Source organism: Periophthalmus magnuspinnatus, chromosome 21 (assembly GCF_009829125.3).
Source record: "Periophthalmus magnuspinnatus isolate fPerMag1 chromosome 21, fPerMag1.2.pri, whole genome shotgun sequence".
Lineage (NCBI taxonomy): Eukaryota > Metazoa > Chordata > Actinopteri > Gobiiformes > Gobiidae > Periophthalmus > Periophthalmus magnuspinnatus.
The window spans coordinates 3,442,676-3,470,442 of NC_047146.1; the positions used below are offsets into that span (position 1 = coordinate 3,442,676).

Below are 27,767 nucleotides of genomic sequence, written 5' to 3' on the forward strand. Positions count from 1 at the left end.
GTATTCAGAACATGTAGTAGTATTCAGAACATGTAGTAGTACACTAAACATGTAGTAGTATTCAGAACATGTAGTAGTATTCAGAACATGTAGTAGTATTCAGAACATGTAGTAGTACACTAAACATGTAGTAGTATTCAGAACATGTAGTAGTATTCAGAACATGTAGTAGTATTCAGAACATGTAGTAGTACACTAAACATGTAGTAGTACTCTAAACATGTAGTTGATGTATTATAAACATGTCACTCCCATGTGTGAAGAAGTGAATGAATAATGACTCTAGTGTAGAGAGAGGCCAAGAGTGTAAGCCATTATTATTATTATTATTATTATTATTATTATTATTATTATTATTATTATTATTATTATTATTATTATTATTTAGTTATAGTAGTATAAACATGTATTTGTAGTACCTGTCCCTCTGGCCGTCTCAGGGTCTGGTCACTGGAGGTTTGTAGTATTATAAACACAGTTGTAGTAGTAGTAGTAGTATATATATATACATATATATATGTATTTGTAGTACCTGTCCCTCTGGCCGTCTCAGGGTCGTAGGGTCTGGTCACTGGAGGTTTGTAGTATTATAAACACATAGTTGTAGTAGTATACACATGTATTTGTAGTATCTTAACATGTAGTTGTAGTATTATAAACACATAGTTGTAGTAGTATACACATGTATTTGTAGTACATGTAGTTGTAGTATTATAAACACATAGTTGTAGTAGTATACACATGTATTTGTAGTACCTGTCCCTCTGGCCGTCTCGGGGTCGTAGGGTCTGGTCACTGGGGGTTCTCTTATTGGAGGAGGCGGCGTCTGAAAAACAAGACAAAACTCAGATCAGTGAAGAGTTTGCAAAGGATCATGGGTAAATGTCTGTGGAGTTAATTTAGACAAATCAAAATCCAATCATTTGAATAATAATTGATCAGTTTGTGCGTTTTTAAAGGTCCACAGAGGGTTTCTGTTCAGATACTACAAAAATAGAGGATTTAATCTGTGACGTATCGAGTCGAAAACATGTAAAATAGAACATTTCATTAAACTGTTTGTATTTGTTGTCAATCTAATAATCTCCCGTCAGATTATTTTAACTTTGTGATGTCATAAAACACAACTCCAGGTCTGTTTTTGACGATGAATCCAGGTGTTTTTGATCAGAAAAACACATAAAATTGAAGCGGAGTCTGTAAAAATGTGTATAAAATGTTGATAAATGTGTTTGTGTCGACTGTTCAAACGCGCGGCCGGCTCCGCTCCGCAGTGTAAACTCCAGACTTGTAAATATTTTGTTTTTATTTGCGGCGGCGTGAACACGATTCCCCGTTTCCCATGATCACATTTGGGCAAAAGACGTCGGTGATTCCCCAAAGTTTATCCAAAGAAAACGGTTTGGCTTAAAACTCTGAAACGAGATCTGCAGCGGTCACAGTTTATTTATGTGGACATTTATTACACTGGACAGTTTGAGGTACATTTACTCACTTTTTAAAGAAATACTCACTTTACTCCAGGGTACTTTTACTCCGATTTGTGTAATATTTTATTGAGTAAAAGTGAATCTTAATAGTCCAAGAAATTACAGTATTTCTTGGACTATTCCTTTGTACTTCTGAGTATTTTGAAGTATTTTTACTCTTACTTTAGTACATTTAACAGTCCCTGCTCTTTGTAACTTTCCTGGTGCAGAGTCTTCCTCGTTTGTCTCCATGGAGATGTGTTTGTGTTGCCTGGAATGTTCCGCAGTAAAGCATTTAAATACACACATTAATCTCTCCAGAGTGTTTCATTTCAGGTGTTTTTGTGCACTCTCTCTGCGGCCGGGCTCCCCTCTCCACAGATCTGATCTATAGCTTGGCTCAGTGGCCTCAGCTGCTTGTTTCCATGGGGATGTGCAACTAAAATGCCATAGTGTGGGACATTCCAGACAAAGCAATAACTCACTGAAGTGACGTAGTGTATCTTTAAATCATGATTCAAGCTTTTTAAAACTAAGAAGTAAAAGTAACATTACTTCAAAGTAATATTACTCAAGCAGAAGTACAAAGTGAGTTATGAAAGTACAATTGTTCCAAATAAAAATATGTATTTTTTACACTTACAAATATCATTTTACAAAAACAAATATGAAAATTACACTTTCACGTCATTTTTTTGTAAGTGTAAAATAAGTATTTTTTATTTTTTATACAAATCAATATTTTCATATTCAAATGTTTTGGAACAATTGTACTTTTATAGAAGTTACTCAACTTTTACTCAAGTAACAGTACTGTTATACTGTACAGTATATTACTCGAGTGGAGTAAACGTGTGGCTTTAAAGTACTCTGTGAAGTACTTTTGGCCCTGTACTTTTAAAGTCCTGGTTTCTTATTATGTCGTCGTTGACCCTGGAATAACGTCTTAAATTCCTGAGGTTGGGACGAGGTTGAACATTAACAGATTTGATCCGGGATCTCTCCGTCTACGGCAAGAAATATGTCAAGAATTTTCATCTACACAATTATGACAAATACTCCATCATGTACTTCATCATGTACTTCATCATGTACTTCATCATGTACTTCATCATGTACTTCATCATATCCTCTGCTGGAGGGATGTGAACCACACGACTCCTGGTACGAGGGAGGACACAAGCTCAGGACATGAGATTATCATGAGACCCCAGGTGTCCCCTCTCTCCTCCTTTACTCTCCTCTTTTCCTCCCTCCCTCTCTCCCCCTCCACTCATTATCCTCCTCACTCTCCTGTTGTGCCGTTCTTCTCTTTACCCTCCTCTTTCTTCTCCCTTCTCTCTCTCCCCCTCTATACTTTTCTCTACATCTCTTCTCTCGCTCCTCCTCTCCTCTCTTTTCTCTTGTCCTTTCCTCCTCTCTCCCCATCTCTACTTTTGTCTACCTCCCTTTTCTCACTCCCTCTCTCTTTTCGCTCCTCCTTTCTCTCCCTCTCTATATCTCTCTCGTCTTTCTCCGTCTCTCCCTATTCTCTTTCCTCCCCTGCCCCCCCTTGTCCCCTCTCTTTCTCCTTTTTTTCCTCCTCTTCTCCCTCTCCCCCCTCCCTCTGCCCCTCTCTCCTCCCTTGCTCCCCCTCTCTTCATCACTCCCCCCCTCTCCCACTTTCTCTGTCCCTCTCTTCTCCCCCTCTCTCTGCCCCTCTCCCCCCCTCTCTGTCCCTCTCTCCTCCACCTCTCTCTCTGTCGCTCTCTCCTTCCCCTCTCTCTCTGTTCCTCTCCTCCCCCATCTGCCTCAGTCCCTCTCTTTCCTCCCCCTCTCTCTGTCCCTCTCTCCTCCCCCTCTCCCCCTCTCTATCTCTCTCTCTGTCATTCTCCCCCCCTCTCTCTCTGCCCTTCTCTTCTCCCCCTCTCTCTCCTCTCTCTCTACATCTCTCTCCCCCTCTCTCTCCTCTCTCTCTACATCTCTCTCCCCCTCTGCCCTCCCCCTCTCTCTACATCCCCCCCTGCCCCCTCTCTCTCTTTCTCTCCGTCTGAACGTGCACTTCTTCACTTCTTCACTTCTTCACTTCTTCACTTCTTCACTTCCTAAATCCTTGTGTAAATGAGAGAGCGGCGTTTACAGCCTGTGATTTGACTCAGTCTCACATTAAATATGAAACAGGGAAAAGCCCCGAGAAAAGAACAGATCACTGACAGACGACAAGAGAGAGGGAGAGAGAGAGGGAGGAGGGGCACAGAGAGAAGAGGAGGGAGAGAGAGAGAGTGGAAAGAATGGACAGAGAAAATGAGAGGCAGCGAGGAGAGAGAGAAGGAAGAGAGTAGGATGGACGAGGAGGGAGGGAGAGGAGGAGGAAGAGGAAAGAGAGGGAGAGAGAGAGCAAAAGGATGGACAGAGATAAGAGAAGAGAGAGAAGGAGAGAGTCATACCGGGAGAGACAAGGAGAAAGGGAGACGAGCAGAGAAGAGGGTTGGAGAAGGACAGAGAGAGTGGGAGAGATAGAAGGGAGGGAGAAAGAGGGAGGTAGGGAAGAGGGAGAGAGTGGAGGGGGAAGGAAAAAGAGGAGAAGGAGGAGGGAGGAGAGGAAGTGAAAATCAGCCCGAAGCGACGTGGATGAAACGAAAACGTACATCTGTTTTAAAAATGAACACTGTAATCAGGAGAGAGAGAGAGAGAGAGGGGGAGGGAGGGAGAAAGGGAGAGAGAGAGGGGGAGGTAAAGAGAGGGGGGTGGGAGAGAGGGGGAGGGAGAGGAGGAAAGGAGAGAGAGAGAGGGAGAGAGAGGAAGAAAGCAAGCAAGAGAAAGAGGGAGAGAGAGAAAGAAAGAGAAAGAGATGGGGGAGAGAGAGAAAGAGGGAGGGAGAGAGAGAAAGACAGAAAGAAAGAGAGCGAGAAAGGGAGAGAGAGGGGAGAGGACAGAGAGAGAGACAGAAAGAGAGCGAGAAAGGGAGAGAGAGAGAGGGGAGAGTGAGAGAGAGGGGGAAGGAGGGATGGAGAGAGGACGGGAGAGATGAGAGAGAGAAAAGAAAAGAGAGGGAGAGAAGTGGGATAAACAGTAGTAAAGAAAGAAAAGAGGAGCAGGAGAGAAAGTGTAAGAGATGGAGAGAGAAGAGCAGTTTTGTGGGGCTGGGGTCAAATGCTTCAGGAAACGGGAGACTTGCCCAATGACACAAAGGCTCTGAGCTCAGACTGAGATCAAACCACAAACCTGCCCGTTTATGGGAGAATCAACCAACTGTGAAATAAAACAGTGTAAAAAAACAAAAAAAGTGATAAAAACTACACCAAAACTAAACCAAACATCTAAAATGTGCGACACCTTCAGTCTTTTATTTTGAAGAAAATAAACCCGACATCAAAATCAAACTATGATTTACCACAACCACTCACCGGAAATCCACCAAATCTCATAAAATCTCACCAAATCTCACCAAATCTCACCATTAAACATAATTATAAGGCGATGTGGAGCCAGTCTGTCGTTCAAATTAAGTTTATTATCGAATGTCCAAAATGTCCCTGTGGTCCTGGTTTAGTCCCTGGTTCAGTCCCGGTTCAGTCCCGGTTCAGTCCCGGTTCAGTCCCGGTTCAATCCCGGTTCAGTCCCGGTTCAGTCCAGGTTCAGTCCTGGTTCAGTCCTGGTTCGACCTTCAGTGACTTTGGTGGATTTTCCTTCAGTTTCATTAAAGCAGGTCTAAAGTTTCATCAGATTAAACTGTGATGAGACACAGAGGAGCAGGACAAACTTCAAAAGTGAAAACCAAAACGGTCTGGGGCCTTAAGTGGGACTAAACCAGGACTAAATGAGGTCTTATCCAGGACTATACGAGGTCTAAACCAAGAAAAATGCATTCGTTTTACACAGAACCTTTCCAGACGCTCAGTGGAGTCCCAGGACCAACCGGGCCCGTCCCAGGACCAACCGGGCCCGTCCCAGGACAAACCGGGCCCGTCCCTGCTGAGCCTGTTTATAAAGACCAACAAGTACACGGCAAGTACACGGCAAGTACACGGCAAGTACACGGCAAGTACACGGCAAGTACACGTCTGTATGAGACTGAAAACATGTGAATATAAAGTTTAAAGGTCCTGTGTTATGAAAATGGACTCTTGTAGATTTAGTAAAGTAAAGTAAAGTAGTAATAGTCGTAGTATTATTAGTAGTAGTAGAAGTATTTTGTGATTTCTTTAGTTTCTTACCATAAATGGCACTTTTCCGTCTCTTCTCGTTGAGCCGTAGCCGCTTCCCTCTCCAGACGCCTGAACAAAAAACACACACTGTCTTTAATTTCAAACTCGATACTAAGAAATAGACTCGATACTCGATACCGTTTCTCTCCGTCTTTAGAGAATAGACTGTGATTTTCTAGATTAAATGGCGGCACTTTCTTTCAGAGCCAGACTTTGAATCATTTGAAATGGTTTCCTGGTCAGTTTAAGGGTCATTGACTCTGGACGTGCGCCCCCTGCTGTTGGACCAAAGTAAACATTTGGCTTTGTTTACACAGAGAGAGGAAAGAACGCTGCCCCCTGGTGGTCAGACCACCCACCGGCGCAGGTCCAGAGTTAGACCCAGGTCCAGATGTTCTACCAGGAAAAGAAGCCATCTGTAAGGACAAAACTAAACAGCAGGGGGCGCAAGAAGCAGAGCACAAGCCACTGAGGGTTAGACCTGGTTTAGTCCTGGTTTAGTCCTGCTTTAGTCCTGCTTTAGTCCTGGTTTAGACCTGGTTTAGCCCTGGTTTAGTCCTGCTTTAGTCCTGCTTTAGTCCTGCTTTAGTCCTGCTTTAGTCCTGGTTTAGCCCTGGTTTAGCCCTGGTTTAGTCCTGGTTTAGTCCTGCTTTAGTCCTGGTTTAGCCCTGGTTTAGCCCTGGTTTAGTCCTGGTTTAGTCCTGCTTTAGTCCTGCTTTAGTCCTGGTCTTGTCTAAATCATCACTAAAGCCTGGCTCTTTCATACATTTCTCTTTTTCTTCCAGTGTGATTATTAGGTTCAGTCTTAAAGTGTAACTGAAGTATTATCATATATATATTATCATTTATCATATTATCATATATCATTATCATATTTATACAATCCGTTTGTTTTTACCATATCAGAGTCGTCCTCGTCCTCCTCACACTGTCTCTCTGCTGCTCTGGGGTCTCCCACGATCCGCAGTTCACTGATCACACCCTGGATGTGCAAACACAAGAGTTCATTATAAACATTATAAATAAATATAAACATACATAAGTCTGCAGCTCAGTGAACATGAGAGAGTTGTTCTGATGAGTTTTACAGCACGAGAGGAAAAAGTGAATTCAAAGTGTCTGAAGAACATCCACAGAATCAGTGAGATTTTGAGACTAAAGTGTCAGAGTCAGAGGAAAAATGATCCTGATGATGAACTGATTTAAACTCTTTGACTTTTCTACTTGTTGTTGCTTAGTCCTGGTTTAATCCTCCTTTAGTCCTGGTTTAGTCCTGGTTTAGTCCTGGTTTAGTCCTGGTTTAGTCCTGGTTTAATCCTGGTTTAATCCTGGTTTAGTCCTCCTTTAGTCTTGGTTTAGTCCTGGTTTAGTCCTGGTTTAGTCCCGGTTTAGTCCTGCTTTAGTCCTCCTTTAGTCCTGGTTTAGTCCTGGTTTAGTCCTGCTTTAGTCCTGGTTTAGTCCTGGTTTAGTCCTGGTTTAGTCCTCCTTTAGTCCTGGTTTAGTCCTGGTTTAGTCCTGGTTTAGTCCTCCTTTAGTCCTGGTTTAGTCCTGGTTTAATCCTGGTTTAGTCCTCCTTTAGTCCTCCTTTAGTCCTGATTTAATCCTGGTTTAGTCCTCCTTTAGTCTTGGTTTAGTCCTGGTTTAGTCCTGGTTTAGTCCTGGTTTAGTCCTGCTTTAGTCCTCCTTTAGTCCTGGTTTAGTCCTGGTTTAGTCCTGCTTTAGTCCTGCTTTAGTCCTGCTTTAGTCCTGCTTTAGTCCTGGTTTAGTCCTGGTTTAGTCCTGCTTTAGTCCTGCTTTAGTCCTGGTTTAGTCCTGGTTTAGTCCTCCTTTAGTCCTGGTTTAGTCCTGCTTTAGTCCTGGTTTAGTCCTGGTTTAGTCCTGGTTTAGTCCTGGTTTAGTCCTGGTTTAGTCCTCTTTTAGTCCTGGTTTAGCCCTGGTTTAGTCCTGGTTTAATCCTGGTTTAGTCCTCCTTTAGTCCTGGTTTAGTCCTGGTTTAGTCCTGGTTTAGTCCTCCTTTAGTCCTCCTTTAGTCCTGGTTTAGTCCTGGTTTAGTCCTCCTTTAGTCCTGGTTTAGTCCTGGTTTAGTCCTGGTTTAGTCCTCCTTTAGTCCTCCTTTAGTCCTGATTTAATCCTGGTTTAGTCCTCCTTTAGTCTTGGTTTAGTCCTGGTTTAGTCCTGCTTTAGTCCTGCTTTAGTCCTCCTTTAGTCCTCCTTTAGTCCTCCTTTAGTCCTGGTTTAGTCCTGCTTTAGTCCTGCTTTAGTCCTGCTTTAGTCCTGGTTTAGTCCTGGTTTAGTCCTGGTTTAGTCCTCCTTTAGTCCTGGTTTAGTCCTGGTTTAGTCCTGCTTTAGTCCTCCTTTAGTCCTCCTTTAGTCCTGGTTTAGTCCTGGTTTAGTCCTGGTTTAGTCCTCCTTTAGTCCTGGTTTAGTCATGGTTTAGTCCTTTTTTAGTCCTCCTTTAGTCCTCCTTTAGTCCTCCTTTAGTCCTGGTTTAGTCCTCCTTTAGTCCTGGTTTAGTCCTGCTTTAGTCCTGGTTTAGTCCTCCTTTAGTCCTGGTTTAGTCCTGCTTTAGTCCTGGTTTAGTCCTCCTTTCGTCCTGTTTTAGTCCTGGTTTAGTCCTGGTTTAGTCCTGGTTTAGTCCTGGTTTAGTCCTCTTTTAGTCCTGGTTTAGCCCTGGTTTAGTCCTGGTTTAGTCCTCCTTTAGTCCTCCTTTAGTCCTGGTTTAGTCCTCCTTTAGTCCTGGTTTAGTCCTGGTTTAGTCCTGGTTTAGTCCTGGTTTAGCCCTGGTTTAGTCCTGGTTTAGCCCTGGTTTAGTCCTGGTTTAGCCCTGGTTTAGTCCTGGTTTAGTCCTGGTTTATTCCTGGTTTAGTCCTGGTTTAGTCCTCGTTTAGTCCTGGTTTAGTCCTGGTTTAGTCCTGGTTTAGTCCTGGTTTAGCCCTGGTTTAGTCCTGGTTTAGTCCTGGTTTATTCCTGGTTTAGTCCTGGTTTAGTCCTCGTTTAGTCCTGGTTTAGTCCTGGTTTAGTCCTGGTTTAGTCCTGGTTTAGTCCTGGTTTAGTCCTGGTTTAGTCCTCCTTTAGTCCTGGTTTAGTCCTGGTTTAGTCCTGCTTTAGTCCTGGTTTAGTCATGGTTTAGTCCTCCTTTAGTCCTGGTTTAGTCCTCCTTTAGTCCTGGTTTAGTCCTGCTTTAGTCCTGGTTTAGTCCTCCTTTCGTCCTGTTTTAGTCCTGGTTTAGTCCTGGTTTAGTCCTGGTTTAGTCCTGGTTTAGTCCTCTTTTAGTCCTGGTTTAGCCCTGGTTTAGTCCTGGTTTAGTCCTCCTTTAGTCCTCCTTTAGTCCTGGTTTAGTCCTGGTTTAGTCCTGGTTTAGTCCTGGTTTAGTCCTGGTTTAGCCCTGGTTTAGTCCTGGTTTAGCCCTGGTTTAGTCCTGGTTTAGCCCTGGTTTAGTCCTGGTTTAGTCCTGGTTTATTCCTGGTTTAGTCCTGGTTTAGTCCTCGTTTAGTCCTGGTTTAGTCCTGGTTTAGTCCTGGTTTAGCCCTGGTTTAGTCCTGGTTTAGTCCTGGTTTATTCCTGGTTTAGTCCTGGTTTAGTCCTCGTTTAGTCCTGGTTTAGTCCTGGTTTAGTCCTGGTTTAGTCCTGGTTTAGTCCTGGTTTAGTCCTCCTTTAGTCCTGGTTTAGTCCTGCTTTAGTCCTGGTTTAGTCCTCCTTTCGTCCTGTTTTAGTCCTGGTTTAGTCCTGGTTTATTCCTGGTTTAGTCCTGGTTTAGTCCTCGTTTAGTCCTGGTTTAGTCCTGGTTTAGTCCTGGTTCAGTCCTGGTTCAGTCCTGGTTTAGTCCTGGTTTAGTCCTGGTTTAGTCCTGGTTTAGTCCTGGTTTAGTCCAGAGTAAACCCACTCTGACACAGACAGAACATGCAAACCCCACACATAAAACCCGCTCGTCGTGTCTGAACTGAACCTGCGACCCTCTGGCTTCGGGGCGCGCACATTTACATCAGTTTTATTATAATCTGGCTGCGTTTCAAAGCGTTTGTCACACATTTTCAGACATGACCTCACAGCGCAGACGTGGATCTTATCTCTAAAAACTCTTTCATAACGACACGGACTTCCCCCGTCTCCGAACACTGCCCCTTTGAGTCTGGGACAAAATCCGACACGGAAAACTCGACTTATGTGGCAACCCGGGTCATATCTCACTATCTGGCAACCCCGACCCCCGTTTCATCTCAAAGCGTTTTGATAAATGCACTTTTTGAACTCTTGAACATGTTTTATAATGAAATTCCCAGTGAAGATGAGAAATTACAGCAACTTTTTCCCGTCGTTTAAATCCGTAAAGTGACGTTAAATCTTTCCCGCTCTGTTTTCTGCTCGTGTGTTTATATTATCGCCGCTTTTATGATGTTATTTATTTTTCTTTCCAGACGTTTCTGTCTTAAGTCGAGGAAACAAATCAAAACACACAAAGGTCTGGAAAAAAAGAACATAATTCAACATTCATTTATAATTTTCTTTTTATGCAAACTTTTGAAACGTTCTCAAAGTTCTACAGTCGTTAATATTTTTAATATCTTCATCTATATCATATCTTCTTTTATATTTGTAACACTTGTTTTTTTAAATACTTCATGCTCTCAAAGATTATAACTATCTCCATTTTTAAACAGATCTTAAATATGAAATGGTAACTGTTTATTCTTAATTTTATACATAATTTTTATTCTTAATTTTATACATAATTTTTATTCTTAATTTTATACATAATTTTTATTCTTAATTTTATACATAATTTTTTATTCTTAATTTTATACATAATTTTATACATAATTTTTTATTCTTAATTTTATACATAATTTTATACATAATTTTTTATTCTTAATTTTATACATAATTTTATACATAATTTTTTATTCTTAATTTTATACATAATTTTATACATAATTTTTTATTCTTAATTTTATACATAAATTTATACTTTTTTATTCTTAATTTTATACATAATTTTATACATAACTGTTTATTATTAATTTTATACATACATTTATACATAATTCTTTATTCTTAGTTTTATACATAATTTTATACATAAATTGTTTATTCTTAAATTTATACATAAATTGCTCCTATAATCCATCAGGTCTTTAAATTTCGTTGTATTTTTTTGATGATATATTCATTAATGTCCTTTATTCTCTTTGCTCGTTTTCTGCAGGTTACGGCTCTGGACACAGGCTCAGTTCGTGTGACCTGATAAACTCTTCATATTTTCCAAAGTGCTTTAAAAAGTCCTTTTTTCTTTAAATGTCGTGTGTGAGGCGCCGACGCCTCAGAGCAGACACATACTTCAGGCCTGGACAACCACTTCATGAGACCTAAATATTTAGACTTTGTTCAAACTGAGCGAGGATCATTTAACTGAAAACTCAATTTCCCATGACCCCAGCCTAAAGGTCAAAGGTCAGCTAATGGCTCTGCACTTAAACAGACACATTTAAACTCAGAGCTTCAGCTTGAAACTTCAGATGATTCTCCTGCTGCTCGGCTTTGTGGAGATGTTACTGCTTTATCTGGAGTGTTCCACAGTGCGGCATTAAACAGGTCGACCTCCATGGAGAACAGCTGGTGACGCTACCAGTCCTAGTGACAGGTCTCATCTGTGGAGAGTCGCGCCAGCACTAACTGAACTGAAATTGAATTAATGCAAGAGAGACAAGTTTAATGCCGTACTGTGAAACATAACAGGCAAAGAAGAACATTTCCATGGAAACACACTAGAGCATGTACGTCAAACTCAGGCCCGGGGGCCAAATCTGGCCCGCGGCGTAATTATATTTGGCCCGTGAGATCATATCAAATGTGTGTTAGAGCTGCCCGCTGGTGTGTGACGCATGTACCATTAATACTACAAATCCCAGAATGCTTTGCTAATACGCTGGCACAAAGTCAAAACCGGCGAGTGCCCCTCCTTTTCTGTTGACACTCATTAGCGTCCAAGCTAATAGTCACCTCAGCCAAATTAATTACTACAGAGAGACATAATTTATTTTATTTATTTAAAAAATGAATGAATCCTACTGATGTGTCTTTTATTTCAAACTTAATTTCTCTGTTTGTGTTTAAGCAAAACTTAACCCTGTAGCGTCGGATGCTAACGACGCCGATAGACTCGCGGTTGTGGACTTTCCATTACCGTAACGCCGCAACCAATTGTGCTTTACGTAAATCCAAACGGCGTCTCAAAGCAGAGGGGCTCTTTAAATATGTCACTATCATTACGGTCATGTGCTTAGACGACCAATCAGAGCGCAGGAGCCGCCGGGATTCCCCCAGTCACTTATTCAATGCGTCACAGAAAAAATACAGATGGATGTGTAAAATAGAGGTAGTTGTGTGAAAAAATGCAGTAAATTCTGATACTTTAGATGATTTTTATGGCTAAAAACAGAATAAAAGTCTAGACGAGATATAATGATCTAAACTGCGCTCAGTCCTTAAAGGGTTAAGTTTCTTTTTCCATATGAACAGGTCAAATATTCCAGATCAGGTGCAGTCAATTTTTCAGTAAAGTTTGTCCCATTAATTTGTCTCAGTTTTTATTTTTTTTGGCCCCTGCTCTAGAGGTCCAAACTCACCAGAAAAGCTACACAAAAAAGCTAAAAAAACGATTCAAATGAGATTCCAAACAGACAGACTTGATGCGACGTAACTGACCACAAACTTGTCCTTGTCGGCTCCTCCGGCCTGTCCCACAAACACTCCGGCTCCGGGCTCCAGTTCCATCAGATCCGGGCTCCTCTCCATGCGGATCACCTGAGGCTCCAGGTCACAGTTCAGGTAAAACTTGACTCTGTCCTCGTCCACGGCCACGGCGAAGCGCGTCCACACGTTCTTCAGAGACGGGACGGGGAACCGGGCCGCCTCGACGCTCCGCTCTGCTCCCGGCTCCGAGTAGAACAGGATCACCTACGGAAAAAAACGAGAAGGTGGCATCAGCGCAGTGTTGAATCAAGAGAGTTTAAAGCACCTGTGTTACGCTAGTTTCACACACAAAGCCTGCAAACAGAAAACCACTTTGTGATGTCATCATGTGGTAATACAGGAAGTGCTCCGTTGTGTTTAGATGAGTTGTTTACCTCCTGGTTGTTGCCCTGGACTTCAGACAGTTTGACGCCCAGATACACGAGCCTTTGTTGGGTATCGATGACGGAGAAGACCACCCCCGCACGGTCCGTGGTGGGTTTGACGTGGAAGAGGAGGGCGAAGTTACGGTGGAACGGACTGGGCAAGTGCGCGCGTGCCAGCTGTCCCGTGTTAGCGTTGGGCCCAAACACGTATCCGGGCGTGTTGTCCGGGCCGAACTCCCGCGAGATTTCGTCGGGAGGAGGGTCTCCGATCAGCTGCAGCAGAGTGACGCCACTGTCCTCTGGAAACGAGAGAAAAAGACGGATTAGAAAAATAAACTCGCGCGGGATTAAACCAAAAGTCCACTGAGCAGTAGAGTTTGGTCAATTATGATGATGTCACTTCCGGGTTCCACTGATGATGTCACTTCCTGGTCCCGCCGATGATGTCACTTCCGGGTCCGACTTGGCAGCTCTTCTGGCTCTTTTACATTTTGCCACACCGCTGTCTGTCCTGGACCCGGAAGTGACGTCATCAGTGGGGACCCGGAAGTGACATCATCAGTGGAACCCGGAAGTGACATCATCAGTGGAACCCGGAAGTGACATCACACCTAACAGCTCTGTACAGTCCTATCACTTTTTAAGAAGATAAACTGCGAAATGTGAAAATCGTGGCTAATTTTGGGTTGGAAAATTCACCAAAAATGAACCCACTAAATATTTCTGAATGTCAATTTTAAAGACGCACTCTGTAACTTTCCTGGTGGAAGGTGTGTCGTCTCCGTGGCGATGGAATGATCTACAGAGAGGCTACTTTTTCCCCTGCGATTCCTTTTTTTTAGCGACAAAAGCATCCGTAGTTGAATAAATTCGACTCAATAATTAAAATGCCACACTGCGGAACATTCCAAGCGAAGCGATAACAAGCAAGGTGTCAGAAATTCCTCCAGAAAAGTTACGTAATGCAGCTTTAATGGAAATAATGTCTAAAATGCTGGAGGTACAAGTCTCCAGCCTTTTTGTTTAAACGTTTCCTCCTCTGGGTTTCAGCTTTCTGTTATAAGACTTTTTCCCTTTTTCATATTTTGTTTTGAATCGTTAATCACCACGGCAACTGCGGTATATTAGTCTGATCATTCTGAAACCCATGGATACGCATCTCCGCACTACTGTGGTGTTGTGATGTTGTGTCTTTTGCTCAGTGGACTGGAGGTTTTAAAACAGAGGGACGGGACAGGGCAGCAAGCAGGACTCTGATTGGACGAGACCGGGTGGGACACATGGGACAGTGAGGAGGGATGGACAAGTGCGTCGTTCACAAAACACGTTCAACGGCAGAGACTAACAGAGACAAAGTGTATTGCCCAACGACACAGCGACAATATGAGCTACTGACATGATTTAAAAACAAAATAGGAAACTGCCTGCTTCATAAAGACCAGCTCCAGTGTAAACAGCTGTTTCCTTTTACGAGAAAACCACAGAGCACAAACTCATGAGCGCAGAAGAGTACAGCAGCTCTGGAGAGGAGCCAGAACCTTGAAGATGTCCAAGACGTCCAAAATGTCCACTGCCTCGGGACTGAGCAAATGGGTTTTATTTGCACTAAAACTGAAACTAGTTAAATAATCCAACAGACTGAGACATCCAAGGACAGAACGGGACTAAGGGTGGTCCCATATGGGCTTTCCTGCACCGATACCAACATCCGAGTATAAGTCACACTGGAGTATAAGTCTCTCCGGAGTATAAGTCGCACCAGCCAAAAAATGCATAATAATGAAGAAAAAAAACCATACTTCACATATAAATCGCATCTGAGTATAAGTCGCTCTGGAGTATAAGTCACACTGGAGTATAAGTCACACTGGAGTATAAGTCGCCCCGGAGTATAAGTCGTTCTGGAGTATAAGTCGCTCCGGAGTATAAGTCGTTCTGGAGTATAAGTCGCCCCGGAGTATAAGTCGTTCTGGAGTATAAGTCGCTCCGGAGTATAAGTTGTTCTGGAGTATAAGTCGCACTGGAGTATAAGTCACACTGGAGTATAAGTCACACTGGAGTATAAGTCGCCCCGGAGTATAAGTCGCTCCGGAGTATAAGTCGCTCCGGAGTATAAGTCGTTCTGGAGTATAAGTCGCCCCGGAGTATAAGTCGTTCTGGAGTATAAGTCGCTCCGGAGTATAAGTCGTTCTGGAGTATAAGTCGCCCCGGAGTATAAGTCGTTCTGGAGTATAAGTCGCTCCGGAGTATAAGTCGCACTGGAGTATAAGTCGCACCAGCCAAAAAATGCATAATAATGAAGAAAAAAAAAACATACTTCACATATAAATCGCATCTGAGTATAAGTCGCACCCCCGACCAAACTATGCAAAAAAGTGCGACTTATACTCCGGAAAATACGGCAGCTTTTAAGTCCATACCCCTGACCACAGATGTGTCTTAAGCTGAAGTAAAGATCACAAATGATGACAAAACTTTTCACGTTTGTAGAAATAATCGCAGAATGTATGTACCTTGTATTGTCCTGCATTTGGAGCGCAGAAAATGTCAGTTCACCTACCCCCTATCTCCTCCCATACGTCTGTACGTTGTGATTCTTTGACAAACTCGGACAGAAATGCAGTTTAACGGGAAGTCAGTGTTTTTTTTTCATAGCTTTTTAAGTAATAATGAGATTTACAGTTCGAGACAGGACAGATCCACTGACCCACGGGTTGGCGGTGTAAAAGCGATGTGACCGTTTGACCATGCGACCGTCTTGTTCCACTCACAAGATGGCCGCCACGTTTCCCACGGTAACGGCGTATCTAGGCCTTCTAATATATCAGTGATACAATCCCCCTGCACCAGTGGGACCGTGACCTCAGCGACGATGACTGACATGTGAAATATTTTTTAATTTTAATCAGACACGCCCCCTGCTGTCCCATTGTGACCGGCGCATCCTCCCGCAAAGCCCGTGTTTAATCTGACCTGAGCTCCTCTCCCGGGGGCCTCCTCTGTGTGGGACATGTGCAGAGGGCCCCGCGACGCAGCTGCGTGACTGGCCCCATCCTGCTGCGCCGTGGGGACCATGCACCTGCACAGCTTTGTTTTACATCAACATCTGAGACTTTTGATCCAAAGACGACAGAGCGGAGTGAAGAGGTGTTTAGGGAGAAATATCTGACCTAATGCATGTGTCAGATGCCCTCCCATCCTGCTGTATGTCTCTATGTGTCAGATGCCCTCCCATTCTGCTATTTATGGGTTTCATCTTCCTGTTATATGCAACATTTTGAAGACTTTCGCCATTTAGATGGTTTTGTTTTCATTTTCAATCACTACGGCAACTGTCCTAATCTCTCAGCATTTGAAATTTATATCCCTGTGTGTCAGATGCCCTCCCGTCCCCCTATATCCTGTGTGTCTGACTCCGTTTAAAGGGCCCGTATCACACTATTTTCTGATCTAATGAAACAAAACATAACTCCAGATATGTTTTTGATGAGGTAACAACTTTATAACAAAACTAAAAACTTCACAGAGTCATTTTTTGCGTAATGTATGACCTTTAACTCCGAGGGAAGCTTTGAACTGCACAGGGTGACGAGAGAGGACATGTTTTGGGACCAACAGCTGACCTCACAGTTGGGATTTTCCACGACAGATGCTCCGACAGAGACAGAGTCAGATTATTATATTTGTCTGGACGTAACAAAACCTCATTTTAACAAAGTCTTATTTTATCAAAGTCTCATTTTATCAAAGTCTCATTTTAACAAAGTCTCATTTTATCAAAGTCTCATTTTAACAAAACCTCATTTTATCAAAGTCTCATTTTATCAAAGTCTCATTTTAACAAAGTCTCATTTTATCAAAGTCTCATTTTAACAAAGTCTCATTTTATCAAAGTCTCATTTTATCAAAGTCTCATTTTAACAAAGTCTCATTTTATCAAAGTCTCATTTTAACAAAACCTCATTTTATCAAAGTCTCATTTTATCAAAGTCTCATTTTAACAAAACCTCATTTTATCAAAGTCTCATTTGATCAAAGTCTCGTTTTATCAAAGTCTCGTTTTATCAAAGTCTCGTTTTATCAAAGTCTCATTTTATCAAAATCTCATTTTAACAAAACCTCATTTTATCAAAGTCTCATTTGATCAAAGTCTCGTTTTATCAAAGTCTCGTTTTATCAAAGTCTCATTTTATCAAAGTCTCATTTTTATCAAAGTCTCATTTGATCAGTCTCATTTTAACAAAGTCTCATTTTTTAATCAAAGTCTCATTTTAACAAAGTCTCATTTTATCAAAGTCTCATTTTATCAAAGTCTCATTTTAACAAAGTCTCATTTTATCAAAGTCTCATTTTATCAAAGTCTCATTTAAACAAAGTCTCATTTAAACAAAACCTCATTTTAACAAAACCTCATTTTATCAAAGTCTCATTTTAACAAAGTCTCATTTAAACAAAACCTCATTTTAACAAAACCTCATTTTAACAAAACCTCATTTTAACAAAACCTCATTTTAACAAAGTCTCATTTTAACAAAGTCTCATTTTATCAAAGTCTCATTTTAACAAAACCTCATTTTATCAAAGTCTCATTTTAACAAAGTCTCATTTAAACAAAACCTCATTTTAACAAAACCTCATTTTAACAAAACCTCATTTTAACAAAGTCTCATTTTATCAAAGTCTCATTTTATCAAAGTCTCATTTTAACAAAGTCTCATTTTATCAAAGTCTCATTTTATCAAAGTCTCATTTTATCAAAGTCTCATTTTATCAAAGTCTCATTTTATCAAAGTCTCATTTTAACAAAGTCTCATTTTAACAAAGTCTCATTTTAACAAAGTCTCATCTTGGATTGGTTTCATGCATTCATACTGTGAGTGGGCTCGCCTCTACACAGATCTGACTTGTAGTTTTGTCCGATGGTGTCACCTGTTTGTGTCCATGAGGTATGAGTTTAATGCCATACTACTGAACATTCCAAGCAAAGGAATAACATCTCCATGGAGACAAGCAGGTGGTACATAGTGCAACTTTAACATTATATACCCTGTGTTTTCCATCAGGGCTTTTTACATAAAACCAGACTAAACCTGGACTAAACCTGGACTAAACCAGACTAAACCTGGACTAAAACCAGACTAAACCTGGACTAAAACCTGGACTAAAACCAGACTAAACCAGGACTAAAACCTGGACTAAAACCAGACTAAACCTGGACTAAAACCAGACTAGACCTGGACTAAAACCAGACTAAACCTGGACTAAACCATGACTAAAACCAGACTAAACCAGGACTAAAACCTGGACTAAAACCAGACTAAACCTGGACTAAAACCAGACTAAACCTGGACTAAAACCAGACTAGACCTGGACTAAAACCAGACTAAACCTGGACTAAAATCAGACTAGACCTGGACTAAAACCAGACTAAACCTGGACTAAAACCAGACTAAACCTGGACTAAAACCAGACTAGACCTGGACTAAAACCAGACTAGACCTGGACTAAAACCAGACTAGACCTGGACTAAAACCAGACTAAACCAGCACTAAACCCAGACTAAACTGAGACTAAACCCAGACTAAACCCAGACTAAACCCAGACTAAACCAGGACTAAACCAGGACTAAACTCAGATTAAACCTGGACTAAACTCAGACTAAACCCAGACTAAACCCAGACTAAACCCGGACTAAACCCGGACTAAACTGAGACTAAACCCGGACTAAACCCAGACTAAACCCAGACTAAACCCAGACTAAACCAGGACTAAACCAGGACTAAACTCAGACTAAACCTGGACTAAACTCAGACTAAACCCAGACTAAACCAGGACTAAACTGAGACTAAACTCAGACTAAACCCAGACTAAACCCAGACTAAACCCAGACTAAACCAGACTAAACCCAGACTGTCCCGGGCCTCACTGGGCTAAAGTCTCGTCTGTTTTTAAACTGTATCTTTTTTAAAGTGCCTGCGCTCAAACGCCCGGAGGCTCCTGTGTCTGTAAGAATCAGTCAGGCCCGGGCAACTCAACCATAAAAATACTTTCCATTTTCATCATGTATTTCCTCTGGGCTCCTGTATGTTCTAATGAGAGGAAATGTCCCGCAGTGGAGCTTTAACCCTGTTCTAATGTAGTGTCCTCCTCAGAAACATCCCTGGACTCGTGTTTCATTCACACGTTTCAGTGATCTGCAGATTTAGACTGATGTGTGTGTGTGTGTGTGTGTGTGTGTGGTGTGATGTGTGTGTGTGTCGGTGTGCGGGGGTGTGTGTGTGTCTGTGTGTGATGTGTGTGTGTGTGATGTGTGTGTGTGATGTGTGTGTGTGTGATGTGTGTGTGTGTGGTGTGTGTGGGTGTGTGTGTGTGTGTGTGATGCGTGTGTGTGATGTGTGTGATGTGTGTGTGTGTGTGTGTGATGTGTGTGTGTGATGTGGGTGTGTGATGTGTGTGTGTGATGTGTGTGTGATGTGTGTGTGATATGTGTGTGTGTGTGTGATGTGTGTGGGGGTGTGTGTGATGTGTGTGTGATATGTGTGTGTGTGTGTGATGTGTGTGGGGGTGTGTGTGATGTGTGTGTGATGTGTGTGTGTGTGATGTGTGTGTGTGTAATGACTGAATGAAACATGTGTTTATGTTTCAGCTCAGACTGAGGCCGGTGAAAACCTGCCCATCTGCCCCGGGGCAACCTGCTCACACTGCCTGCCTCTCCTCACCTTCTCCTCTCCTCCCCCTCTTTCTCTCTCCTCTCCCTCACCTTCTCTCTCTCTCTCTCTCCTCTTCCCTCTCTACTCTTCCTTACCTCACCTTCTCCTCATCCTCTCTCTTCTCCCTCTCTCCTCCCCCTCCTCCCCCCCTCTCCTCTCCTCTTCTAGGACCAGGTTGATCTCATGACACCTCGGGGGTTTCTAAAAATATTCCACCAAAGACGAGCCATAAAAACTGTCTCCAAACATCTGCAACACGACTTTTATTTGAGAATAAAATTATAACGTTTGACCTGAACTTTTATAAAACAGATGAGACGCACAACCCGACGAGAACAAGACGAGAACGACGAGAACAAGACGAGAACAAGACGAGAACCAGACGAGAACAAGACAAAAACAACAAGAACAAGACGAGAACAAGATGAAAACAAGACGATACGACGAGAACAAGACGATACGACGAGAACAAGACGAGAACAAGATGATACGACGAGAACAAGACGAGAACAAGACGATACGACGAGAACAAGACGAGAACAAGATGATACGACGAGAACAAGACGAGAACAAGACGAGAACCCGACGAGAACAAGACGATACAACGAGAACAAGACAAAAACAACAAGAACAAGACGAGAACAAGATGATACGAGAACAAGACAAAACGACAAGAACCAGACGATACGACGAGAACAAGACGAGAACCAGACGAAACGACGAGAACAAGACGAAAACGACGAGAACAAGACGAGAACAAGACGAGAACCAGACGAAACCACAAGAACCAGAAGATACGACGAGAACAAAATGAAAACAACGAGAACAAGACGATACGATGAGAACCAGACAAGAACAAGACGATACGACGAGAACAAGACGCTGAGTCCTGCAGAGAAACTCCCTCTTTAAACGTCCTGTATGAAAATGGCTCTGGTGAATTTAAATCATGTTCTAATGTTGTTCCCTCCTCAGAAACAGACGTCGTGTTTTGTTTCATTCACATGTTTGAGTCACACTTTATTAGTAACACCTCCCTCCTCCTCTCTCCTCCTCCCTCCTCCTCCCCTCTCCTCCTCTCTGCTCTCTCTCTCCTCTCCCCTCCTCCCTCTCTCCTCTCTCTCCTCCCCTCTCCTCCTCTCTCTCTCCTCTCCTCTCCTCCTCCCTCCTCCTCTCCCCTCTCCCCTCTCTCTCCTCCTCTCTCCCCTCTCTCTCCTCCTCCCTCCTCCCCACTCCCCCCCTCTCCTCCTCCCTCCTCCCCTCACATCACTCCCTCTCTCTCTTCAGGTACATCACGTCCACGTCGTTCTTCGGGGGGGGAGCGCACAAAGAGGTGAAGAATGCTCTTTGTTCCCGAGTGTCAGTGAAGTATCCGAGCCGCCCCGTCCCTCCATCGGACCCCGTCCCGCACAAAGACGCGCCGTTTAAGAGCGGTGCGTTCATTATGCGGAGGAGACGCCTTCAAAGACCGTGCGTTTCCTGAGCCTCCCGCAGACTGACGGCTTTACGGTGCCTTCACTGTCCGGGAAAAAAAAAACAGGTAAAGAGAAAACCACATACCACAGAGATAAACCAGGAGGAATGTGGATGTGGGGTCCACGGAAGGGATTTAACAACACGGAAAAAGTAACAGCAGAATATCAGCTACTTAAAGACGCTTTACGGGATTTTTACAGCCTTAAAAACAGGAAAAAGGGAATAAATTCACTTTGAACAGTTCACAGTCGTCCAAAGTTATTCCTCGTTTGTCTAATCTACATTCTGAGCATCCTAATTATTCACCAGGATGAGTTTATAAGCACTTTCCACAACTTTCAGCGGCTACAGTTGAGTTTTTAGTTAAAGAAATGTGACTACTAGCATGCTAACAGTGCCCTTCCTGATCCTCAGACGTTGAGCTCAAACACTTGGGACACATCAGGGTCTTTAAGATGTTTGAGTTTCAGAGACAGAATCTGGACCACCTCACCCTGTCCTCCTCTTTTCTCTCACACTCTCCTTCTCTCTCCACTGTGCAGTCCTCCCATCTCTCCATCGCCCTCTCTCCCTCTCCTCTGTGCCCTCCTTCACTCTATCTTTCTCTTCCCTCTCTATCTCTCTCCTCTGTTCCCTCCTCCCCTCTCTCTCCCTCTCTCTTCCCTCCTCCCCCCTGCCCTCTCCCCATCTCCCTCCACTGCTCCCTCCTCCTCTCTCTCTCCCTCTACTCTGACTCTGCACATCCTCTCCCTCTTTCTCTTCCTCCCCCTCCTCTTTTCCCTCCTCCTCTTTCTCTCCCTCTCCTCTGCGCCCTCCTCCCCTCTCTCACATCCCTCCTGGACCTGGTTTAGACCTGGTTTAGTTCTGGTTTAGTCCTGGTTTAGTCCTGGTTTAGTTCTGGTTTAGTCCTGGTTTAGTCCTGGTTTAGTTCTGGTTTAGTCCTGGTTTAGTCCTGGTTTAGTCCTGGTTTAGACCTGGTTTAGTCCTGGTTTAGTCCTGGTTCAGTCCTGGTTTAGACCTGGTTTAGTCCTGGTTTAGACCTGGTTTAGTCCTGGTTTAGTCCTGGTTCAGTCCTGGTTTAGACCTGGTTTAGTCCTGGTTTAGACCTGGTTTAGTCCTGGTTTAGTCCTGGTTTAGTACTGGTTTAGTTCTGGTTTAGTCCTGGTTTAGACCTGGTTTAGTCCTGGTTTAGTCCTGGTTTAGTCCTGGTTCAGTCCTGGTTTAGTCCTGGTTCAGTCCTGGTTTAGACCTGGTTTAGACCTGGTTTAGACCTGGTTTAGTCCTGGTTTAGTCCTGGTTTAGTACTGGTTTAGTTCTGGTTTAGTACTGGTTTAGTTCTGGTTTAGTTCTGGTTTAGTCCTGGTTTAGTCCTGGTTTAGTTCTGGTTTAGTCCTGGTTTAGTCCTGGTTTAGTCCTGGTTTAGTCCTGGTTTAGACCTGGTTTAGTCCTGGTTTAGTCCTGGTTTAGTCCTGGTTTAGACCTGGTTTAGTCCTGGGTCTAAGAGTCAGACTGAAGTTCAATAAGTAAAAATATTATCAAGACATCACAGTTTAAGACCAATGAAAAGACACTGAGCAACAACCAGGACTAAACCAGGACTAAACCAGGACTAAAGCAGGACTAAAGCAGGACTAAAGCAGGACAAAAGGAGGACTAAACCGGGACTAAACCGGGACTAAACCAGGTCTAAACCAGCACTAAAGGAGGACTAAACCAGGACTAAACCAGGTCTACACCAGGGACTATACCCAGACTAAACCAGAACTAATCCAGTCCTAAACCGGATGGAGCAACCAGGTCTGAATCCGATCCAATAAAACGTAAAACCTCGACTAAAAGACGACTAAGCAAGAACAAAATATGACCTGATTAAAATGAGACTAAGCCAGGTCTAAACCAGGACTAAAGCAGGACTAAACCAGGTCTAAAAGCAGGTCTAAACCAGGACTAAACCAGGTCCATGAGAGACGTCCCAGACACCTTCATAACTCAGACATTAAAGTCCTGATAAAAATCTGTATTTAAAAGACCATTTCAAATATTGTGTCGTGTTTGAGACTGAAATGATCAAAGCAGAAGATACAACAGGACGTCCTCTATCAGGTCCTCATTCAAGTCCAGACCACAACAAAGACCAAGACCAAGGACTAAAGAGGGAACTTATACAGTTAAAGACCAGCCGGGAAAGTCCTGGGCGAGATCAGGTTTAGATCCTGGTTTAGATCCTGGTTTAGTCTTTGTTTAGTCCTGGTTTAGTCCTGGTTTAGTCCTGGTTTAGTCCTGGTTTAGACCTTGTTTAGTCCTGGTTTAGTCCTGGTTTAGTCCTGGTTTAGACCTTGTTTGGTCCTTGTTTGGTCCTTGTTTAGACCTTGTTTAGACCTTGTTTAGACCTTGTTTAGACCTTGTTTAGTCCTGGTTTAGTCCTGGTTTAGTCCTGGTTTAGACCTTGTTTAGTCCTTGTTTAGACCTTGTTTAGACCTTGTTTAGTCCTGGTTTAATCCTGGTTTAGTCCTGGTTTAGTCCTTGTTTAGTCCTGGTCTAGACCTTGTTTAGTCCTTGTTTAGCTGTTTCAGTCCTGTTTTAGTCCCATGACACCTCTTGGCCTTGATGTGACTTCACAACAGTTTTTAATTGTTAGTCTCCATGACGACCAGAGCCTCTCCTCACTCATTCACGCAGAGGTCAGAGGTCAGAGCAAATCTAGCGCTGTCCATCTCCTCCGCACCAGCGTGAAATCCACCAGGCACCAAAATATGTGCCTCGACCCGGGACAATACAGGGTCCTCACAAGTCCACAGGGGGTTTAAGAGTCTGGGTTTAGTCCTGGTTTGGTACTGGTCTGGTACCAGTTTGGTCCTGGTGTAGGCCTAATAAAGTTCTGTCTTAGTCCTGGTTTAGTTTTATATAGTCCTGTTAAACTCATGTAAAGGTCCATATTAAATCACAGTTTAGTCCTGATTTAGTCCTGGTTCAGTCCTGGTTCAGTCCCGGTTCAGTCCTGGTTCAGTCCCGGTTCAGTCCCAGTTCAGTCCCAGTTTAGTCCTGCGTTAGTCCTTGTTTAGTCCTGGTTCAGTCTTGGTTTAATCCTGGTTTAATCCTGGTTCAGTCCTGGGCTACTCCTGGTCTAGTCCTGGTTTAGTCAGGGTTTAATCCCGAATCAGTCCTGGTTTAGTCCTGATTCAGTCCTGGTTCAGTCCTGGTTCAGTCCCGGTTCAGTCCCGGTTCAGTCCCGGTTCAGTCCCGGTTCAGTCCTGGTTCGGTCCTGGTTCAGTCCTGGTTTAGTCCTGGTTTAGTCCCGGTTCAGTTCTGGTTCAGTCCTGGTTTGGTGCTGGTTTAGTCCTGGTTCGGTCCTGGTTCAGTTCTGGTTCAGTCCTGGTTCGGTCCTGGTTTAGTCCTGGTTCAGTCCCGGTTCAGTCCCGGTTTAGTCCCGGTTCAGTTCTGGTTCAGTCCTGGTTCGGTCCTGGTTTAGTCCTGGTTCAGTCCTGGTTCAGTCCTGGTTCAATCCTGGTTTAATCCTGGTTTAATCCTGGTTCAGTCCCGGTTCAGTCCTGGTTCAGTCCCGGTTAAGTTCTGGTTCAGTCCCGGTTCAGTCCCGGTTCAGTCCCGGTTCAGTCCTGGTTAAGTCCTAGTTTAGTCTCGGTTCCGTTTGAAGTTCTATTTGGTCTACTTGTAGTTAAAGATTCCTGGAATGTTCCACAGTATGGCATTAACTTCCTCCACAGAGACGAGCATGTTACATTACCCAACACAAGTTACAGGTCAGCTCTGTGAAGCGGCGAGCCCATTCACAGTAAGAGGAAATTTTCGAGCAATAAAAACAATGAAGTAAAGTCCAAACAGATTAGATTAATGTCACACTGTGGAACATCTCAGGCAAAGCAAAAACATCTCCATGGAGACAAGCTGGTGGAAGACCCCCAGCTGGAAAAGTTACATAGTGGACTTTAAATCACGCAGGACTAAACAGGGTGATACGAGGATTAAACCAAGACCAAACCGGACCAGGACTTTACCAGAACTAAACCAGGACTAGACCCAGACCATTTCAAACGGCCCAGATAAATGTGTTTTGAGCCCGGTCCGTGTGATTAATGCACATTCCTGGATGACAGCAGACGTATAAATGATCTGGAGAGGGGCATTAGCTTTAGCGCCTCAAGCTAGCTCCGACAGATTTACCTCCTGCACTTTTCAGACACTGATTCTAAAGAACTAGAATCTGCACAGAGGGGGTCCGGATCCAGGGATTAAACCAGGACTAAACCAGGACTGAGGCGAGGATTAAACTTTGACTAAAACGACGTTAATCCAAAAGTCGCCCAACAGTTCAGTTCATAAATTGATGCTATTTTAAGAAGACGAGAACTAAACCCGGTCTTAACCACGGCTAAAGCAGAACTGAACCAGGATCGAACCCGGGACTAAACAAGGACTGAACCAGGTTTAAACAAGAACTAATCTAGGGACTACACAGGGATGAAACTGGGTCTAAACCAGGACTAAACCAGGACTAAACTAGGTCTAAACCAGGTCTAAACCAGGACTAAACCAGGTCTAAACCAGGTCTAAACCAGGATTAATCTAGGACTGAACCAGAGACGACACCATGAACTAAATCAGGACTAAACCACGGACAACCAGGTCTAAAGCAGGACTAAACCAGGTCTAAACCAGGTCTAAACCAGGTCTAAACAAGGACAAAACTGGATCTAAACTAGGTCTAAACCAGGACTAAACCAGGTCTAAACTAGGTCTAAACCAGAACTAAACTAGGACTGAACCAAGTACTACACCAGAGACAACACCATGGAGTAAACCAGGTCTAAACCAGGTCTGAATCAGGTCCAAACCAGGTCTAAACAAGAACTAATCTAGGGACTACACAGGGATGAAACCGGGTCTTAACCGGGTCTTAACCAGGTCTAAAGCAGGACTAAACCAGGTCTAAAGCAGGACTAAGCCAGGACTAAACCAGGTTTAAACCGGGTCTACACCAGGTCTACACCAGGTCTACACCAGGTCTACACCAGGTCTAAACCAGGTCTAAACCAGGTCTAAACCAGGTCTACCCCAGGTCTACACCAGGTCTACACCAGGTCTAAACCAGGTCTAAACCAGGTCTACACTAGGTCTAAACCAGGTCTAAACCCGGTCTAAACCAGGTCTACATCAGGTCTACACCAGGTCTAAACCAGGTCTAAACCAGGTCTACACTAGGTCTAAACCAGGTCTAAACCCGGTCTAAACCAGGTCTACACCAGGACTAAACCAGGACTAAACCAGGTCTACACCAGGTCTAAACCCGGTCTAAACCAGGTCTAAACCAGGTCTAAACCCAGTCTAAACCCAGTCTAAACCCAGTCTAAACCCAGTCTAAACCCGGTCTAAACCCGGTCTAAACCCAGTCTAAACCCAGTCTAAACCCAGTCTAAACCCAGTCTAAACCCAGTCTAAACCTGGTCTAAACCCGGTCCATAAGTGCAGGAGGTTTCGTGTCTAATGGACGGTGAAATGGTCGTTACTTTGTGGTTTATTCATTCTCCCTCTGCTCAGTGACACATTAGCTTAGCCACATTAGCTTAGCCACATTAGCTTAATCACTGACCCTGAGCAGGAGACACAGAGTCACACAGACCTGGCTTTACTCTGGAGGGTGACCACACGTCCCTATTGACCCCGGACAGTCCCAGGTTTGAGCCCCGTGTCCCCTGTCCCAGCAGATTCATACAAAAACACTGATTTGTCTCGGTTTTACACAAGAAATGTCCCAGAGATCAACATTTTAGACCAATCTGATCCACGACGACAGCAAAAAGGGCAATATATTGTCATTTGTTTCACTAAAATACAGAATCCGCTGCTCGAAAATGATCATAAACATCGACTGTAAATATAAACGGACTTAGCTAACGTGCTAGCCAATAACATCGCCATGGAGACAAGCAGGTGGCAGAGCAGAAAAGGTACACAGTGCATCTTTAAAGTACAGACATTTACAAAAAATACATACAAAAAATATCCAATAAATAAGAAATAATAAGAAAAGACTTGGATTTAGTAGAGCGATCGGTAATTTACCCATAATTAACAGTTATTAGTGTGAATTATTGTGAAAAGTAAAAGTATTTTAAGAGTTTGAGACCTGCTGAAAAGGGTTTATTATAACGTAATAAAAATATACAAATAAAAACAGCTAGGAAACACAAATATTTATTAAAATCATGACATTTGAAGCGTCATAAGACTCAAAATCTGCCCGAAATACTTTGTTTTTACCCTTTAGTTACATTTTTAGATGCGTACGTTAATAATTTGACTTTAGTAGATTTTTTTTGTGATACTTTTACTTGAGTTTTTTTCCTTTTTGCTCCAGTATCTGTACTTTTATTTAAGTAACAAAACTGAATGTTTCTTCCACTTCTGCAGAAACGTCTCATAATGATGACATCACCATTCCACACGTCTCATAATGATGACATCACCATTCCACACGTCTCATAATGATGACATCACCATTCCAAACATAACAGAGCAGGTCACATGATCGACTCAGGTTTGTTTGAGGTTTCTTTTTCTTTTTTTTTTTTTATCACTGCTGTACTTCCAAAACTGCACGGCATTTCTGCAATTTGATAAAACGCCGTGTGTATATTTATATTTTTAATCTTTGGACTCAAAAGTGACAAAAGTGAACAGGAATTTAACCATAGACCGCATGGCCAATCCACTTTTACGGACCCAAATCTTTTTTTTTGTTTGTTTTATTTTGAGAAACTGTCACTCCTCTCTCGTCATTTTACTCTTAAATGT

The 27,767-nt window shown here is 43.1% G+C and overlaps 1 protein-coding gene across 1 annotated transcript in view; it reads right to left on the reverse strand.

Annotated features, from left to right (window-relative positions):
* col18a1a (collagen type XVIII alpha 1 chain a) overlaps nucleotides 1–27,767 on the reverse strand; it is a 107,160-nt gene that overhangs the window by 33,761 nt on the left and 45,632 nt on the right. Inside the window, 5 exon segments of the mRNA XM_055230588.1 lie at nucleotides 757–826; nucleotides 5,666–5,725; nucleotides 6,555–6,638; nucleotides 12,359–12,610; nucleotides 12,781–13,070. Of these exon segments, the coding sequence (XP_055086563.1) occupies nucleotides 757–826; nucleotides 5,666–5,725; nucleotides 6,555–6,638; nucleotides 12,359–12,610; nucleotides 12,781–13,070 (756 nt within the window).